An 18,666-nucleotide genomic window follows, 5' to 3' on the forward strand; every position below is an offset into this window, starting at 1 on the left:
GACAGGGAGCGCCAGACTGCTATCCTCCTGCTGCTTGGCCATCAGTAGCCATTCAATGCACGGCCAAATTCAAGACATACTGTACTTGACTCCAGAAATGGGCAGAATAGATGGTAATAAGGCTTCTGGCACGGATGACTATTCTGTCACTTGCCATGATTAAAAACTACAGGAACCTCCACATAAGTCCACATGAGTCAACACATTTAATGCTTCTTTCCAGGGACAAAATGAAGTTACAGGACAATGATTTCAGTAGCTGCATCTGTCACTGGGTTTTCTGGAATATTTCCTTGTTGCCACATTACATTTTAATATCGGCAGCTCTAGAATTTTAAATGTCATATAGCTTGTATAAAATTTAATCGCAATCCATTAAGTAGTTTGTGACATATTTAAGTCAAAAAGCCAAATATTCTTTTGAACTGAAGATTCAACCAGGAGTTTTTTAACCATCCAAGCTTTGCTCCGACTGCCAGTTGTGTGTATTCAAAATCACCAAATTCTAGGCGGTTTAGTTACATTATAAGCTGTGTTTGTCATCTTCTTCATTATATTTTACTGGTTTTGATGCTAACATGCTCTCCCCTTCTTCCCCATTTTTCTTTTGCAGTCTTGGTTCCTCTGACAAGACCTGTGCACAAACCAGCAACTAGAATTCTTTCTTTAACAGTCGGAAATTGAAAAACAAAGAACCAACCCACAGGATAATAATTGTCCTCCAACCAACCCACCGACTGGCCCTGACAGTATGTCTCACCTGAATACAAAAATATAACCAAGTAATGCAGGAAATTACAGCAGCATGATGATTTTAGAGGAACTCTGGACTCATTTACCCAGTCAGAGGGAGGACCCATTTTAAGCAAAGGTGGATAGATGGAAAGATGAATGGATGGACAAGAGGATGCCAGGGTAGAGACGCAGTAAGGGGACAAACAGGAGCAAGTAGGCATCTCACCTGAAAAACCAACGAACCAGCACAACATAGAAGCAAGGCAGGAGGAGCCTGAGGTTGCAAAAGCGGTCAACTTCTACTTCGCGGGGAAGCATTGTGTAACGAATGGCTAAGAAAATCAACTGTCCAACAAAATCAAACTTTCAGATTAGATGTTTAAGCTACAAAGCTTTATTCTCACAGTCTGATCAAAGACATAATTAGGTTTCCAATGAAAGCTGCAGTCCATGCTCCTGTGATGTCTGTCACCACCCAAATCAAAATCAAATTGACCAATGTTTCTCTCCCTCTGAATGACCATTGACTCTGTAAAGGCCCTTTTTACCCTACTACTAACTAGAGAGAGACCATGCCAAAACATATCTTGAGTAAGGGTTGCACTACAAGTTAAATCAATTAACACTAATCTTAACAATGTGCACTATGTACCTACAAGGCATGGGAGGTAAACCAGACATGCCTATCAAACGTTTTAAAGAGGAAAAACCAAGGTATAAGAAGCCTCCACATGTCCTCAACTCCTATCATATAGGTCGACAAATCATTGGCCTCCCCTTATTCTCCCCGCGCAACACACGCTCAGTATGGTCTGTGCCATACTGTATGTATGTGTCAGCACGTATGTACAATTGAAAAAGGACACACACAGTTCCCCAGTCTCACCTTTTACTTTGTAGTATTTTTTAGGTGGTGGTGGTGTATTTTCATTTTATATGCACATACCTTAAGCCCAGTGAACTCTCTCTACATGTTTGATTAGATCTCCAAACCAACACACACACACACACACACACTGAAAATGACAGCGTGTGTACATCATTACTGACAGTTCTCACGACTACAGACAGCAGCTATTGGTTCTCCCTTTTGCCCTCTTATAATGTAGATTAATGATTTTGGTATCTCTTGTGTGTTATTTGAATTTATTCCTTTGGCTTTGTACTATTTTATAATTGTTTTGTATTTGAATGACAGCACCTTAATGAGATACACAGTAAGAAGTGGGATGTTGAAGCTGTGTAGACAGGGTAGTTGCCTAACCTGGATCTAATAGTAGTTGTAAAACCTGAAAAAGGTTGGCATTTTGGGGAATATGTACAGTACAGACAGTCTGTACTGTAAATCTGAAGCAATGTTAGGTTAGCTTAACATAACAATTGGAGGCTGGGGGAAACGGCAAAGAAAAAGAAAAATCCAAAACATCTTCTAAAGCTAACCCCTATAGAACAACAAACTACTTCTAACATGCCACATGGGTGTTGCTTCAGGCACTAGGTGAGACACTGAATATATGAACTAGGATGTCCAGCTTCTTGAATTTGAAGGTTCATGCACTAAAACACTTGTTAATACTATCAAAGTTTTAAAACTTTATTATTATGACAGTGGTTATTTTATCTCTGTTGTGAGGAAACTCTGCATCCTTCACATGGCTGCATGGCAAAAGTCGTTTGAATGTGGCCAAAGGGGTGTCGATAGGGATCTTTTGTTATTCCGTTTGACCAGACCAGGCTGTTTCCTTAATGCTAAGCTAAGCTAACCAGCTCCGGAATATAGCTTCGTATTTACTGTACAGACATGACACTGGTATTGATATCTTCTTCTTTTCTCACCAAGGTTTTCCAAAATCTCAAGCTTGTCCTTTAACAAGGTTTGTTGAACACCAGGACCACACAGTGCAGGGTTAAGACAATCACAGGAAGTTTCTTGTCTGGGAACATACCTGCTGAACCATACAGGTCGACAAAACAGTTGTCAACAAGCTGCATCTACTGTTGGATCCAGGTACAGCTGGTGACTGATGGTGTTGGTGGTGATATGAGTGAAAGAAAAACAGAACCAAGGAGGAAAGGTTGCTGAAGATGGGACTCAGAATAAAAGAGAAAATAGCTCTTTTTTCTGTCTCCCTAAAGTTTACCCTGTTGTTTACACTCCCAGATGGGCTGCTGCTCCAAGAGCAGAGGGAGTCTCACTGTGGAGCAAAATGAACATGTGACATATCTGGCTGTTTTTTGGTGAGGGAACCAGGGCCTCTAAGGCTAGCAGTGAAAGGATCACATCATTGGTTACTATGGTAATCCCCCTAAACACACACACACACACACACCAGCACTCCCCTTTGCCATTGTGAATCAATGAGCCCTTATTGATCAAAACTGCACTAAAACAATCATACCAGCCAACCTTGAGAGTTTCTTTTTTACAAGAATGACCGTAGATTGACCACCGCTTAGTATTTTAAATGTTTGGATGTGTTACTGGGATAGAAACACACTTGTAGAGCACAGATCGGCACAGATAAACACACAGACCACTCACTATTAACAGACACATCCCCTGTGCCCGCCTGAAGCAGACGTCTTAAATATAGACAATCTGAGGAGGCCATTATGCTTTTAATCATTTTAGATCATTAGTCCATACATACTCCAACCAGGTCACTTATTTCCTGTTAAAATTTGAATTAAAGTCACCCACCAAACCTCACAAAATAACTGGACTGCCTGGCCATGTACTTCACTGCAGGGAAACACAACATAGTTGGCCACCCGACTGGCGACCATCTCATCAGCTTCATAGAGAGAACTAGCTCCGCTGAGTAAGACGTTAATGATGGCCAAGGTGATTTCTTTTCTAATCTATGGAAGTGCCTCTGTATTCCCATTATGCAATTTGTCAAACATGAATTCAGGTTGTTTTTCTCACATATAAGCTATAGTGAATTGTGAAAAATTTATGTCAGGAGAGGGGGGAAAAAACGGTGACAGCTCACTAGATAATTGCAAGCATCTTTATATATAATACACATATATATTTATAGATATATACATTTTTTTATTTGCAAGATAAGCTCTGTGGCAGTCTAGTTATTTTTTGAAGCATGGCATACGTCACACAGTCATAGGATGCATCTCAGAAAAAAAAGATTTGAGCTAAAGTACCAGTCTCTAAACCCACACTCGCATTAAATGACTAAAGAAGAAATCCGTGGCAAACACAAACAGATACATAGACAGTGATAATGTAGTTGAGGATTTTGAAAAAAGAACAGATTAGGTTTTGATGTTTTGTTTCTTGTTTTGATGGGAAGTATTGTCCTTGAAACTAAATGATGTATGTTGATTGAGCCATGTGCAATGCCTTGGTAGAGGAATTGTGTTTGTTTGTTAGCGATTGTTTGAGGGTGTCACGCGAAAAGAGGTAAAAGCCTCCATGTTTTTTTTTTTTTTTTCTTTCTTTGTTGTTCAAGTCCACATGCTCTGGGACTCTAAATCCAAGGGCAGCAAGAAAAAAATCCCAGTCTTTGTAACTAAGTTTGGGGAGATTGTTTTTAATTTTCTTTTTTCCTTTAATCATTTTTTAAAGAAAAAAAAAAAACATCTCTGATTTGTTTTCAAAATGTGCGAGGGCTGAAGGAACACTTTTGCAACTCATAAAATATATATCACTATGAAAACTGGTGCTTTCATAAAGAATAAAGTACACTCAGTCTCTATTATACATAAATAATAATAAACAAAAATATCATAAAAGCAAATTTTAGGAAAACATGCATTATTCTATTTCTCTTTTTGTATTTACCAAGGGGGGAGGGGTTCATTGTGTGAAAAAGTTGTGACAAAAAGCATCCCCCCCCAACCTTCACAGCACAGCAGAGGGATCAGTTATAGTGAGATATATATATTCAAACATTTTCCAGACTATGTCATCTTGTATCCAGCAGTCTAATGTCGGACAAAGACAAGATCTTCCCCAGTTTGGGAGATGCACAAGTACGGTTTCCCGTTCGAAAGAAGGAAAAACATCATGAATGATTGTTTATTTGTTGTAAATGTGTGTGGTTGGTTCAGTGAGAGGAAATTCTTAGTGGGATGCTTTCATCAATCCAACAAGAACATGAACCCCATCCCCCCTCCCCTTGTCCCCAGCCCCCACCCCCTGAATCCCCATCTCCCACTGTAAATGATTATAAATATTTGTTTGGTGATGTAGTGTTATAGACTCAGAGCATCTTAAAGGTTGTCCCTAAAAAGTGCCTTTTGTTCACAGATTCCATCTTGTAATCCTGAGTGCCCATGTCAAAAGAAAAAAAAAGTCCCCTCCTTCATTCTTCTATATCTTTCTCTTCCTCTTCTTGGAGCTTTTTAAAGCAGTATACATAGTACTAAAGGAAATTGGTGTGATTTAGTTCCTCTTTTTATTGTTGAATAATTAAGAAAAGCTGAAAAAGAGACAAAAAAGATTTTCTGTCTTGCTTCTCTTCCTCTGTATCTTGTCTTCTGTCTCTCTTGGACACTGGAGTAGTCTGTAGCCGCGTAAACCTTCTCCTTCCACCCGTTCCTCCTTTTCTCCTTCCTCCCTTTCTCTGAACGGCGGGGTTTAAAAAAGAAAAAAAAAAAAAAAAAAGAATACGCAAAGATTTTTTTTGTCTGAGCAGAATGCAGTTAGCTCACATGTTATTCTTGTCTGTACGCTTCACATTGTATTACCATACCCATCTTCTTCAGCTTCTCCATTCAACAGCTAATGTAAGTGAACAAGTTACACCATGGGGCTCGGGGCTGTGCTGAGGACAGGGGCAGTTTTAGCCCCCACACCCCACCCCCAGCAGCACTCAATCAGCTCTGGTGGAGAGCTAAAAGCACTCATGGGAAGTTTTGGTTTTGGACTAAAATGAGGGAGATGGCCAGTAGGACTGTTAGTATAGGCAGGCTTCTTTGGAATCCTTGTTTTTATCTTTTTATATATATATATATATATATGTGTATATATATATATATATATATATTCATTGAATTTGGATTTGCTTTTTGGATCACTTTTTATCATTTTTACTGCATCTCGTAGGAAGCAGTAAGGTGCCGCATTGAGACCTTCAGTTATGCACCTCTGTAGTGGTTGAATGAGACCAGCTACTAAAAAAAAAAAAAAAAAAAAAAAAAGAAGAAAAAAAACAAAAAGAGAAAAAACCAACTGAAAAATGACTTGAAGCACCTTATAAGCGGACTGGTTCCACAAGGAGTCTGAGAGGCTCAGATTTAGCACAATCAGTAGAAGTGTTCCACTTCACCATCACTGATCAAAGTAGTATGGTTCCAAAAAAAAACCTGAAAACTAATAGACTTTGGTGACTTACCGATAAAGTACTTTTAAATTACACCAGCAAATTTGTGTCATTACATTTTCTTTGTCCTGCAAAAAAACTTATATGCAGTTTTGTATTTTCTTTACCAAGTAAATTATGCCAGCAGCAGTATTATCAATCAAGCAACAAAAAGCGCCACATTTAAGAAGCCATATCAGAAATGAGCAGGTTGCACAGTGTGTGTGCTTTATTGAGGGAGGGTGTCCAGAGTATCCGCCCCCTGCACCATTCAGAGAGCCCCAGTCAGACCCTGTGGGTGAACCGGCCGCCCTTTGTTTTTGTTTTTAAGACTTTTTTGCAGGATACCCCCTGGCCGGCCTGACCCCTCACCTCAGGTTCATAAACCCGTCCTACCATGAGTGCTGCACCCTCTCCTCCCCTCCTCCCTTCCAAAGCAGTGTCCCATCCTCAGACACACCTCCCAGAGCCCATGGTGAAATGCATGTGTTAATTACAGTTTCTTTTCCATAATAATAATAAAAAACAGTTTGAAAAGAGCAATGCCTTTACTTGATTGAATAAAAGGATGTTCTTGACTGTATCCCACCTGTCAGCTGTGTCATTTCAGTGGTGTGCAAGCAGCTGTCCGTCCCTTCTGCGTGGTGTTCAGCAGTGTGAGAAGCAGGCCTCAGACCTTTTACTTAGGTAAAAGTGCCAGTGCCACATTGTCAAGGTTCTGCATTTAAATTCTAAGGCAAAGTGCAGAAGTATTGCTAGCTAAACTTACCAGCTAAATTTCTACTCGCATAATTTTTTTAAAAAATGGTTGACTTCTAAGAGCAGATGCTGAAAAGTCTGAAAAATGGTGGAATGCCCTTTTAAGTATATTGTACATTTGTACTTAAGAACTTCACGGTCCCATGTAAGTTTGAATCCAAATTTAAAGTCACAAACAGGTTGCAGTTCCCAGCTCTACAAAGTATTCTAATGTCCTTCTACACAATGTTTGGGTGTTTCGGCCCACAGCTTTTTGGTGTGGTTAACTTCCTGCTGGGCTGCTGTTTTCAGGGGCTTTAAACCCCTGATGAGAGAAACAGGTATGTGAAATACGTAAGTACAGTTTAGTTTCAAGGCACAAATTCTAGTGCTGAGGTTTTACTTACAGAAAACATGAGATAGCAGAAATGAACTGTTGTACCAGACAGCAGTAATTTATTATAATTTCAAGGTTTTTCCACAACTCCTCAGAAATTTACAGGTGATCTACTTGTTAAATATGAAGTTATTGTGAGGTATATTGATACAAACTGATTTTGGTTGATACTTGAGGAGCTGTCAGGATGTTCTTCCCTCTAACAGCTGAGACATGCACATCAGGTAACTGGAAACTGCAGGTGTAGGTGTGTCCAACCATGTGTTTACTGCTTCTTACACAATTCAAGCTGAAACAGACGGGATTAGCCTGCTGACCAGGTGAGCATATGAACTGCGGTTTGTGACTGACATGTACAACGATGTTTCTAATGAGGCACATGGAGTCAGAGGCCTGAAAGACTGCTGATATTTAATGTAGCACAGCATAGTCTAAGATCATGTTGATGCTGTAGGACAGTTGTCAGTAAAAACTGCCTTCACACATACAGAGTCAAACTGAGGGCTGTTGGTTTTTTTTTTCCTTTTACAGTAATCGTCTATTCATGGACCCACATTTAGATGAGAACCTTTGCAATCAAAACACAATTGCCACCTCATACATCACAACCAAGCCAGCAATCACCATGAGAAACTTCATACGACAGTAATCTGCAGTGGACAATCAGACCATCTGTACACAATAGTGATGGACAAGATCTGCTCCTCACCCAACAATTCATTGTTTGTGTAGTTGAGCCTGGATATGCATAAAGTAACCTTTTGTGTTCCCCTGCACTTGCTGTCTGTGTTTTAAGTGTTAAATCGAAAACACAGGTCTTACAGTTGGATGCTGTTTTAGAAACTTTTTTAAAACAGGAGGCCCAGGCAAGGGGCACATTTTTAAGATGAGTGAAATTGTTGAGTCAAATTTAAAGCCCTGGTTCCCTGCAACAACACAGTGCACACTGTTTGACGTCTGTGGTCGTTCTGCTTTTTCTCCTGTTTATAGTTGTTCTGCAGTACTTCTGTCTCTTTGTAGTTATTTAAACTTTGTTAGAATTCAGATGGTTTAAATTACCGTCTACAATTTGCCTCCAGTTGGGAAGATTAAGATGGAGTGTGTTTACTTTAAAAGAAATGGTAGATTTGGGTCTTTCACTTATGTTTTCTGAACGTCTAAAAGCAATAATACAAGTCAAGAAATATGGCTTTCTACACATCTTAGACATGTTAGTACAACGTATGTTGGTTGTAAGCATTTAACTGTATCATTACTGAATCCTGAAACATCTTTTGGGACCTATAGAGAATTGCCCAGCAGAGGAAAAAGAAAGAAATGTCACTCCACAGTCTGGATGACTCACTCATGCTGACACTGTTAAAACCACATGGAGATGGTTTAGACCTCATCAATCAGTACTCACACATCTACTTGCAAAAAAAAAGTTGCACACAACACCTAAACATTAAGTGTGGGTGTTTAATTTTGGTTACTACTTGAAGAACAGTGGGTCAACAGTTAAAGAGTGAGGGCTGTCTGTAATAAAAAGGTCATGTGTTTGATAAACTGGGGGGGGGGGGCAAAAATATTTTCAGTAAAAAACTGATGGGTTACAGAGCTCACAGCATACCTTCCATCTGCATCTATTAATCATTCAAATGTTTCTGGGTAGTGTTAATTAGCACCTGGACCAATCAACAAAGACAAAATAGTTCCGTATTTGTGTTTCATAGACAGGCACAGCACCTGCAGGGATCCTGCAAGAATAGATGTGTGTTGGGGGGACAGAATAACCAGATACTTATGTCAGCTTAGTTTCAACTTTCCCTAGCCCTCAAACAGACTGATGGACCACTGCAGCAACATCTCAGACACAGAGAACGCATCATGGGCCAGTCCACCTCTGCCAATTTCATTCCTGGACATACACAGGTACAGACAGTTACACACACTGTTATTGAAGAGCAGTGAAGGACAATGTGCTTCCATACGATCCAGCTACAGCATTAACAAACTTAGAGAATGCAAATTGATTACTTTTTCAGCTTAACTGTATTGCATCCATCTGCACAGGCACACACATGTAACTCAGACACGCGGACACAAGCACGCGTTTCTTGTCACAAACCCTTAACCCCCCCCCCCCAAGTCCCTAATGTTCACAAAGCGCATCTAAAATCAAATGTAGATCTCCCCTAGACAAACCCCGCACATTCCATTGGAATTCACGTGGATTTTAGAATTCTTCCGCACGTTTCCACCCCAACTTCCGATTATCCAAGTCTGACCTTCCTGCACACAACCTCCACTTTGTGTACTTGAGCGTGTTAACCCCACCATGACCTAACCCACCCCATCACCCCTTCCAATCCCACCCGCACTACCACCTGCCGCCCCCCTCCCCCACCTGCTGGCTCCCCCCCACCCTCCTCCTGTTGGGTAGAGCTGAGGTTGGTAGCTGTACAGTAAAACTGTCGGTGCAGTCTTTATGCTGAGCTGAAGAAGGGAAGGGCAGGAGGGAGGCGCAGGAAGGCAGTGATCTCTGTTCAGTCATCCTCCAGTCCCTGGTTGAGGAGAAAGTTGGCTGCCAGGTTCTCATTCTTCTCGCAGGCAAAGTAGGCCTGGATCACCAGAGCCTCAGGGAAGCCCAATGCTTTTAGCTGTCCAGTCCGAACAGGAAGGGATCGGCAAAGAGCAGAGAGAGGAGAAACACTTCTAAAGATCCGCACCTCTTAATCTGAAGCTTGAAAACATACAATAGAAAAAGAAAATTAGTATTTCCTCCTTATTCATCACTCACCCTTTCGATGGCTTCCTTCTCCTGAGGCGTAACCTGGATGTAGTTGACAGGTGCCCCCTCCTCCCCAGCTGCCCCCATCTCTCCAGCCTCTGGCGCCTCTACCCCCTCTCCAACTGGCTCGTTCAACATCTGGATGAAGAGCTCTTGATGCTGACTGATTTGCTGGGGGAAGAACCGAAACGAGAAGCGGAGATTATGGCTCTCACTCGAAACAATGTTGAGGTCTATTGAGGGAGATTTTATTTTGCAAGAACATCTAAATGTCACATGTAAAGTCCAGTTCAGGAGTATGTGGAAGTATTTAAAGTTATGTGTCCTTCAGTCTAATTCAGCACATTTATTTTGAAACAAATGGATACTATGATACTATGTTAAAGTGTCATTTCTCAGCTTTACTTTGAGATGGTTTCCATTAACATAAATAACTGTGTAGGAAACAGCCCTTGTAACACAGATTGCTCAAACGTTAGGTGTTTAAAAGTAACTGGACACAAAGGCTAAGAAAGTCATCACATTTTATATTTTGCAGAAAATCTTGCATCTCTCCAAACATTTCTCTTTCAGTCGTTTTGACAGAGGCCGATTTTTATTTCTTCAGCCCATAGGACTTTGTTACACAGCTTTAATAGTTTCTTTTGGTGTTTTGAAGTATGTTAGTAAGCGTGTCTTACCTGTAGAAGCTGTGGATTCTCTCTGCCTAGTTGCTGGAGGAGAGCGGGGAGCAGAGCAGGATTCTGCTGGATGGCCTGTCTCATATGCAGGAACTGGGGCTGGGTCCGCAGGAAAGCAAGTGGGTTTTCTCCTAGTGACATGACAAAATCAATAACCATCCATATGCCAGCAATTATCTTCAGCAGCGATGGAATGAATGTAGTGCTGGCAGTGATTGGCTTTTATCCCTAAAAAACACTATATGAATGTTACAATAACAGTTTCAAATTACCTTTCTTCCAACTGGCTAACAATTTGAGTAATTGTTGCTGATCTGGTTCTAATAAATGAAATGCTTATACGGACGGAAATAAGCCACATGCCAAAAGTCTCCGTTCTGGTGAAAATTCAACACAGGTGCATGTTTGGTGGCACCTAATAGGTTTAACAACAATTTATACATGCAACTGGTAGAGAAACATTCAGTGCCTACTGAGTCATATAATGAGTCACTGTTTGCCAGTGTCTGTGCTAATGACAGTTAGTTACTTTAGTCATTTGAAAACGTGCCCTGTCTAAGCCCAGCAGCAAGTCTGATCGTTCAGTTCTGACTTCACAGAGGTGGTACGAGTGTGTCTGTGGGTTTGGGATATCGTCTAATCACTTATTTCATTTGAAGGAGAATTTTTCAGGCAGTTTAAAACCTGCCATTGGTAACAAACCCCCAGGTGCTGGTGCTTGTTTTGTCACACAGTAGGGACAGACATGTAAAACTTCAGTGTGTGTATTTTTGGAAAAAACAGAGCTGAGTCTCACCCTCTGCTAGAGATGGGGCTTCTGTGGGTCCAGATGCAGGGGCCTGTGCTGGGGGATTGCTCTCCTGGACTGGGGTGCTGGGGATACCCTGGAAACATAATACATGAGTCAATCACACACTTGTATGACCCAAAAACAGCATTATGGCCATGAAAGTTACTGCATAGCTGACAGTTTGGTTGTTTTTAGTTAAAAGTGAATACATGTGAATTAGGGCTGCACCTATCGATCATTTTTGGAGTCGATTATTTCCCCGAATATTTACTCGAGTAATCGGATAAAATTGACCTTCGCATTTTTAAACAATAATACTGATATGTAAAATGACATGTTACCCAGCTCTGCTGGGTGAGCCGGTCTGCTTCACAAATGGATGTTTTCTGTTCAGATATTGAAACATTGACAAAATCCTGTTGTGGTTCACCAGTTCAACTTTACAATACACCAATTGCACTGTGTTGTCATCTTTTTCATATCTGAAGTGATCCCAAACTTTGGACATTTTCTGCCTTTTACCGGCAGTTTCGCTCTCTGCCATAGCTCCAACTTTTAATACTGAAATGCACTGTGCGACAGTGATTACGGTCCATGTGGAACAATGATACCTAGGCGGCGCTGGTCCGATAGTGATAGTGAAGTGATAATTAAAACGAACACTTGTGGCAAAGAATTTGCTTCAATGATTTTTTGTAATCAAATTCATTGATTTCCTCGAGTATTCAGCGCAGCCCTAATGTGAATACAACTTAAGGTTTATTTTGGTTTAACTCCACGTGCACCATCCATCATGGTGGACGTCAGCCTCATAAATTGCTTCACTATTCTCAAAATAACACACACAGTTGCTAATGTATTTGATGGACTTAGCCAGAACTGAAGTACCAGCTGGAAAATATTGTCCCTGATAAAGGCTGGAATCTTCAGTTTTTAGGTTTGTTGATCAAGCTTTCTGAGTTTACAGTGCTGTCGAACTCTACTGCTTTACAATTAGCAGTGTTTGGAACATTTATTTTCTGCCCCATTTCTATCAGTGAGGACAGACTTCAAAGTAGAAACCTACCTCAGTATAGTGTTCCCACAGTGTGCACAGAGCCTAGCTACTGTCAGCATACGTTAGATCATATAGGGCATGTTTCTATGAATTAGGCTAAAAATCATTTCTGTACAGACAGAACTGTTGTGATACAGAGCTGGATTTGGTGCGAATGATTTTGTCTTCTTGGTGTGTGTGAGGCTCACAGTAAGAAGGTACTCCACAGCTCTGTGAGGGTTGTTGAAACTGGCGCGTAGCGCAGCCACCACTCTCTCCCTTTCATAGCCCATAGACATGATCTCTGTCAGCATCGCCTCGTACTCTGCTCCAGTCACTGAAAACACAAACGCAAAGTAGCAAGTCACAGGTCATTATTATGCCATTGTTTAGTTCTGGCCCTATTTTATAATGATCACTGCAAATTCAATTTTTCCTTGTCCCAAAGAAAATCCAGTAATTCAGAACCACCAAAATAAATAAATAAAAACACAACATGTCGTGACTCCAGTATGACCACAACTGGGGAGCAAGCAACAAACAACTGTCTTTGGAGAAACAAACTTGCCAACCTTAAAAAAAAAAAAAAAAAAAAAAAGAGAAGTAAGCAGACCACTTCCTATACTTCTAAAATCAAAACACACTAAGCAATGGACTTGATGGGCTCTGAAAATAATTTCATTTCACTGCGAATTATTAACCTTGACTACTCATGTCAATATCAGTAATGCAGACTGTGCAGAATGTAGGGAGGGAAATTCCAGTGATTTAGAGCCATCCCTCCCAGTGACTATCAAGGAATTTCTGCTCTGTACTCAATTTACAATCTCAACTTGTCTGCAATGTCTATAAATGTAGAACTACACAGGATTCATTTTGATACATAAATCATAACTCATACAACCATTACACAACATACAAAATAGATTTACTTAACAGTATGATATCTTTTCACATATTGTCTATGAGTATATATATATATATATAATCTGTGAGGAGACCTGATGGGAATCCCCATCACTCTCTGTGGCACCACAATAAGGGATTGCTTACTTCTGTCACGGCCTAAATATAGGAACAGTATGTAATATATCGAAGCCTGTAAAGTCCCTGACTCACAGCTGTTACAATTTTTGGCACAGCAAGTATAACCTGGAATTTACACAACAAATGTCCTGCTGTGGTATAAAAACCACTGACAACACTGTCCAGTTGTGTGACATTGTACAATTTACATTTAATGACAGTGAGCAAATACCCAAACTACCGCATTGAGACTATTACAGCTTCACAGGCCCCAGTTGGCTGCACATGATGTAAGGCTGGCAGAGACCCATCCATTACCTACCCAGTGCTGAGGAGGCATCCAGGCCCTGGCTCCCACCACTGGAGCTACAAAACATTAAAGATGAAAAATCACATAAATTCCCCACCATTTCTCTGCTTTAATAGTAAAGACACTAGGCAAGGAGCAAGGCAGCAGATAATGTTAACAAGCTGCAAATTAGTATCCATTCCATGGTATAAATAAATAAGCTACGTTACAGATTATGCACTGTGTTCAAAAAAAAGCCCTGATCTCAGATAAAGTGGGTATAACTAGCTTAAATTTTAGCCACTGAATGACTTGTGTTCCTCTTAATATTACAGAGGCTGCTTCTACCTAGCTGGTGGTTGTGGTTCTGTGGCTGCAGCACTTGGCTCTTCTTTGGCCTCCTCGGAGGGAATTGGGATGGCTGCTGGGGCTGGGGCTGGGGCTGGGGCTGGGGCTGGGGCTGCGGTTGGGGCTGAAGCTGGGGTTGAGGCTGGGGCAGCTGATGCTGTGGAGGCAGAATCCTGTACAGATGGCTTGGGTGCTTCTGAGACAGGGGGCGAGGCGGCAGCTGCAGGTTTAGCCTTTTGCCAGTTCACAGGAAAAAGGAAGGTGCTGTTAGACTAGCAACCTAATAGTGAAATGGCCTCATCAGCCCAAAAAAAAACAACAACAACAACAAAAAAACCAAAACAAAAAACACTACAGTACACAGGAGCTAGTTACTAAAAGTGAAAGTACCACAATAAAATCTCACCTTAGACACCATCACTACAACGAAATTCTTCTCGTCAATTTTGTAGTCCTTAATTGGTGTGTCATCTTGCAGGATTTTCCCAGCGTATATCAGTTTCTGCCCAGACACAGGAAAGTTGTCCTTCCCTCTTTCTGCTTCTATCTTCTCTTTCAAGGCCTTCACCTGATGATCAGAGAGATAGAATATACCATAGCCATCAACATGCAGGCACATCCTGATGCTTCTGATGATCAAATGTCCTCAATGAGCTAACGAGCACCTATTAAAAGTGTCTGGGTGGACCACTGACAATGAAACTACCAGGCACTTGTACCCTAGCTGAGGTACAGCCGATTCACACTAAATCAAAGGAGTCCCAAAGTAACTTATTGATTTACGATCGGCGAGTTACGTGTTACCAGTAATGACTAGTGAAAGAAATGCCATCAACAATGTAACTTACTGCTCACCAACATGTTGGAGGTGTGCGCATGCTAACAAACGAGCTACCAAGAAGGCTAATGGCAACGGGCAGAGTCATGAGTGTTAGCATTAGCACTGGCAGTCATAACGTAGTGGGCAGCTTGGGGTCGTCACAGAGGCCACAGCATCACAGGATCACGGCACATGTTACCGAGGAGCAGGAGCAGCAGAGTAAACACGACACACACTCGAAACGGTGAGAAATTCGTTTGCTGTCGATGACTTCGTTAACGGCTTTTCAGTTGGCTAGCTAACGAGCTAACGTCTGCTCGTGGGGTGTCGCGTTGTTTAGCGTAGCGTTTCATTTGTTTGTCCTTTTATAACACACGCAGCTCGTCCACACCGCACTAGCTTAATCGTTTTTAATTGGCGGAGTCAAGTAAAGCTGTAAGGTATGCACGTAGCTACGGTTAAAGCAGGTCCCGCTGCTAGTACTGCTAGCTACCGTTAGCTGCTAATAGCACTCACCGTCTGCTCGGGGTCTATCTCAATCTGAATAGTCTGCTGCTGCAGGGTTTTCAGGGTGATCTGCATGGTAGCGGCGGCTGAGCCAGATGTGCTTCAAATAGAGAAATGATTGCTCGGTAAGCAGTTAATTTGTATTTAAAGTTTCGGACAAGATAACAACTAGCCGAGAAATATGTGTATCCATGAGACCTCAGCAAATCGCCATCTTTGGTGACAAGCTGCTGGAGCTGCGCTGGTTAGGGCGAGATCTCGTGCTGCACCGCGACGATGATGCGCCAGGGCTCCCTGCACTCATCCTATTTCACGTCTGCACACGCACTTTCATTAGCGCTGATTAAAATAGGTCCAGCCTTGACTATAATTCAATTTATCTGCAGTGAGCTACACATTAGGATTAGGCTATTACACTCAGATATACTCATCATGCGGTTTTAAAACTTTTTAGATTTAATATAGAAATGATGAGTTCTGCTGTCCAGAACAGTCATTTAACGTCTCCAAATACATTTGACTTGTCATAATGTATTTGTCATAAGGCCTTAACTAAATTGTACTGAGAATACATCCATCCATCCATCATCTATACCCACTTATTCCTAACCAGGATCACAGGGATCTGCTGGAGCCTATCCCAGCTCTCTCTGGGTGAAAGGCAGGGGTACACCCTGGACAGGTCACCAGTCCATCACAGGGCCACATAGAGACAAACAACCTCACACACTCACACTCACTCCTATGGGCAATTTAGAGTCACCAATCAACCTGACATACATGTTTTTGGACTGTGGGAGGAAACCAGAGTACCTGGAGAAAACCCACACAAGCTCAGGGAGAACATGCAAACTACACACAGAAAGGCCCCTGATGGGTTTCAAACCAGGAACCTTCTTGTTGTGAGGCAACAGTGCTAACCACCAATCCAGCCCACTGAGAATGCAATATATTTAAAAAATGAAATGTAAATTGCAAATATTTCTACTAAAATGATTACCTGGCCCTGTGATGGACTGGTGACCTGTCCAGGGTGGACCCCTGCCTTTCACCCAAAGAGAGCTGGGATAGGCTCCAGCAGATCCCTGTGACTCTAAATAGGAATAAGGGGGTATAGATCATGGATGAATGCTTACCTATCAGTAATTTTAGTTTCATTTTTTCCCATAACATTAATATGATGAACTGGAAGATTTTGAATAGTCTGGCCTTATATAAGATGATGGTTGGAGGGCTGAGAATTTCTTAAATCCTGGAGAGATCAGTTTATCATGCCTTCTCCTGTTTTGCTTGCTTTGCTTTTGTTTTTAGTCTTGCTGACAAACACGAGAAATGTGAAATTCAACATGGTCTTCATCTGAGGTAATTGATAGTCTCATTTGGCTTTAGTAATTTTATTTTTTATTTTTTGGATGATTTTAATATGGAGTTTTTTTTTCTCTTCATTAAAATTTGCAGACACAAACACACCTGAAGTATTTAAGCCTAGTCCAGCTGTTAAAGCTAAGCTAACTGATGCTTGCACTACAATTACACTTACCACAGAGACATGAGAGTGGTATTGGTAGTTTCATCCAAGTCTTTGCAGGAAAGCACAAATGAATTTCCTATTTCTATTGCATGGTATCTGTGCAGTTTTCTGGTGCAGGCAGCAGGGGGCAGGATTTGACTACCAGACAGGCAGTACTGCAGACACAGCAGGAGCCAAAGAAGGAGAGAGACCAGAAAGTCAGGAAGACAAAGTGACAGACATTTTCTTAATAATGAAAATGAATGTGTCACTGTGTTTCTCTTAGATGATGATTTATTTGTTTTCTTGGTCCTTTGAAGAGACTTGCGAGCACTGTCTATGCCCCCATGGTGATGTCATAGATGAGCGGATGGATAGGTGAATGAGTTCACTCAGACTTATGCAACTATTCCTGGAGAGAGACAGGGAATAAGAGAATACTTCTGGCCAGTAATATGTTGGGTATATATGCTTATTGTTTAGGGGACCCTGGAGATAGATTTTAGTAAAACCTCATATCAATGCATATGAGGTTATGTGTGCGTGCTGCAATAATCTGATTTAATCTGTGGGACTAATTTTCTGTGATTTACTTGCCCTTTTTTCTACTTCTGAGCCACATCACCAATTAACACACATACACAGTAACTCACACACACATTGTGCTGACTGTGACCACCAGTCAAATCTCCTAGCAGGCATTGCACCATAAATATTTTAGCAAATTACGCCCTGATCCATCGCTCAGTGCCAGGTTTGCTAGAGTCTCCCCATCATTTCTCTCCTTTATGCTGCTTCTCAAACTCTCCCTCCTTAACCTCCCACCCTTCTTTACACAACCTCTCCAACTCCTACACTTGGTCGTTTGTTTCATTCTCACTTTCCTCCATTGGTCTAATGGACACTATCTCAACTCAAAAGTAGATCATCCTATATTCTAAAAGCAGTGCTGGGTGGGAGAAAGGTGAAGGCCAAAAAGAGCAAAGGAAAGTCACAGAAGGATGAGAGAGGAAACACTGATGACATTGTCAGAAAGCAGTAGAAGGATGAAGGAACTGGGAAGGCATTGCGGATGAAAAACAAGAAACAGGGAATCTTTGCGTGTATGTGTTTCTTTGTGGGGATGGTGCCCTAAATGTGTGTTCATCTGGGTTAATTCTCAAGGACAGAACAATTAAATTTTAACAACCAACCACCATGTTTTATTGAGACAAGCTCAATTTGTGGGCATATGGCTCTAAACACAGACCTACTTAAAATGACTGAATTGTGCGTTTTTTTTTTGTTTTTTTTTGCAGCCTTTTATTTACCCAGACAAAATACCATCTTTTCTGAAAAGCCATGTCGTGACTGTAGGCATGACTGTCTACTGCAGCACTGCAATGCTGCAGTCATACCTTATTAGACTGGCCTTACTTAATGTATGGCAATACTTGACAACACAGTACATTCAAGTGTTATATGAGGAAAATATCAGAGTTTGAAAATACTATAAGTATTAAATCCTGATTGGAAATGTGAGCAAAAATAGGTAAATAAATAAATACTTGCTGTTATATAATAACCTAGTTACTCTGTTTCATCTGTGGAGATATCCCATGTCAGTGTCTTGTGCGCTACAGAGAGGGGATTATTTGCGTTAATGTATATCTTGGAATTTCCTGCTATATAGTCATTTAAGATTTGACCA

At 41.2% G+C, this 18,666-nt stretch overlaps 2 protein-coding genes across 20 annotated transcripts in view; one reads left to right on the forward strand and one right to left on the reverse strand.

Annotated features, from left to right (window-relative positions):
• Positions 1–6,645, forward strand: part of nfixb (nuclear factor I/Xb) — a 125,195-nt gene extending 118,550 nt beyond the window's left edge. For 13 of the 19 annotated variants that reach the window (XM_026324215.2, XM_026324201.2, XM_026324211.2 and 10 more), the window contains one exon: positions 614–5,883. Coding sequence is in view for 1 of the 19 variants with exons in the window: in XM_033325325.1 (XP_033181216.1) it covers positions 614–628 (15 nt within the window). In the remaining 18 variants the exon portion in view is untranslated. Of the gene's footprint in view, positions 1–613 lie in introns of all 19 variants that reach the window. The other 6 variants (XM_026324202.2, XM_026324203.2, XM_026324207.1 and 3 more) reach the window with 2 other exon arrangements.
• Positions 6,646–9,591: 2,946 nt separating this feature from the next.
• rad23aa (RAD23 homolog A, nucleotide excision repair protein a) lies at positions 9,592–15,724 on the reverse strand. The gene is made up of 9 exons (XM_026324226.2): positions 15,476–15,724; positions 14,546–14,707; positions 14,140–14,372; positions 13,825–13,868; positions 12,686–12,813; positions 11,447–11,534; positions 10,651–10,781; positions 9,980–10,141; positions 9,592–9,839 (listed from the first exon to the last, which is right to left on the reverse strand). The coding sequence occupies exons 1-9, from the start codon at positions 15,539–15,541 to the stop codon at positions 9,726–9,728; spliced, it is 1,128 nt and encodes a 375-aa protein (XP_026180011.1). The 5' UTR covers positions 15,542–15,724; the 3' UTR covers positions 9,592–9,725.
• Positions 15,725–18,666: the final 2,942 nt, after the last annotated feature.

This window comes from Mastacembelus armatus, chromosome 8 (assembly GCF_900324485.2).
Source record: "Mastacembelus armatus chromosome 8, fMasArm1.2, whole genome shotgun sequence".
NCBI classification, from domain to species: Eukaryota; Metazoa; Chordata; class Actinopteri; order Synbranchiformes; family Mastacembelidae; genus Mastacembelus; species Mastacembelus armatus.

Excerpts from the sequence above, each read along its gene's own strand:
- rad23aa (XM_026324226.2), bottom strand. The coding sequence starts at position 15,541 with ATGCAGATCACCCTGAAAACCCTGCAGCAGCAGACTATTCAGATTGAG. Across the intron at positions 14,373-14,545 it reads TTGTAGTGATGGTGTCTAAG|GCTAAACCTGCAGCTGCCGC; the intron begins GTGAGATTTTAT and ends AACTGGCAAAAG. Across the intron at positions 11,535-12,685 it reads CTGTGGAGTACCTTCTTACT|GGTATCCCCAGCACCCCAGT; the intron begins GTGAGCCTCACA and ends TTATGTTTCCAG.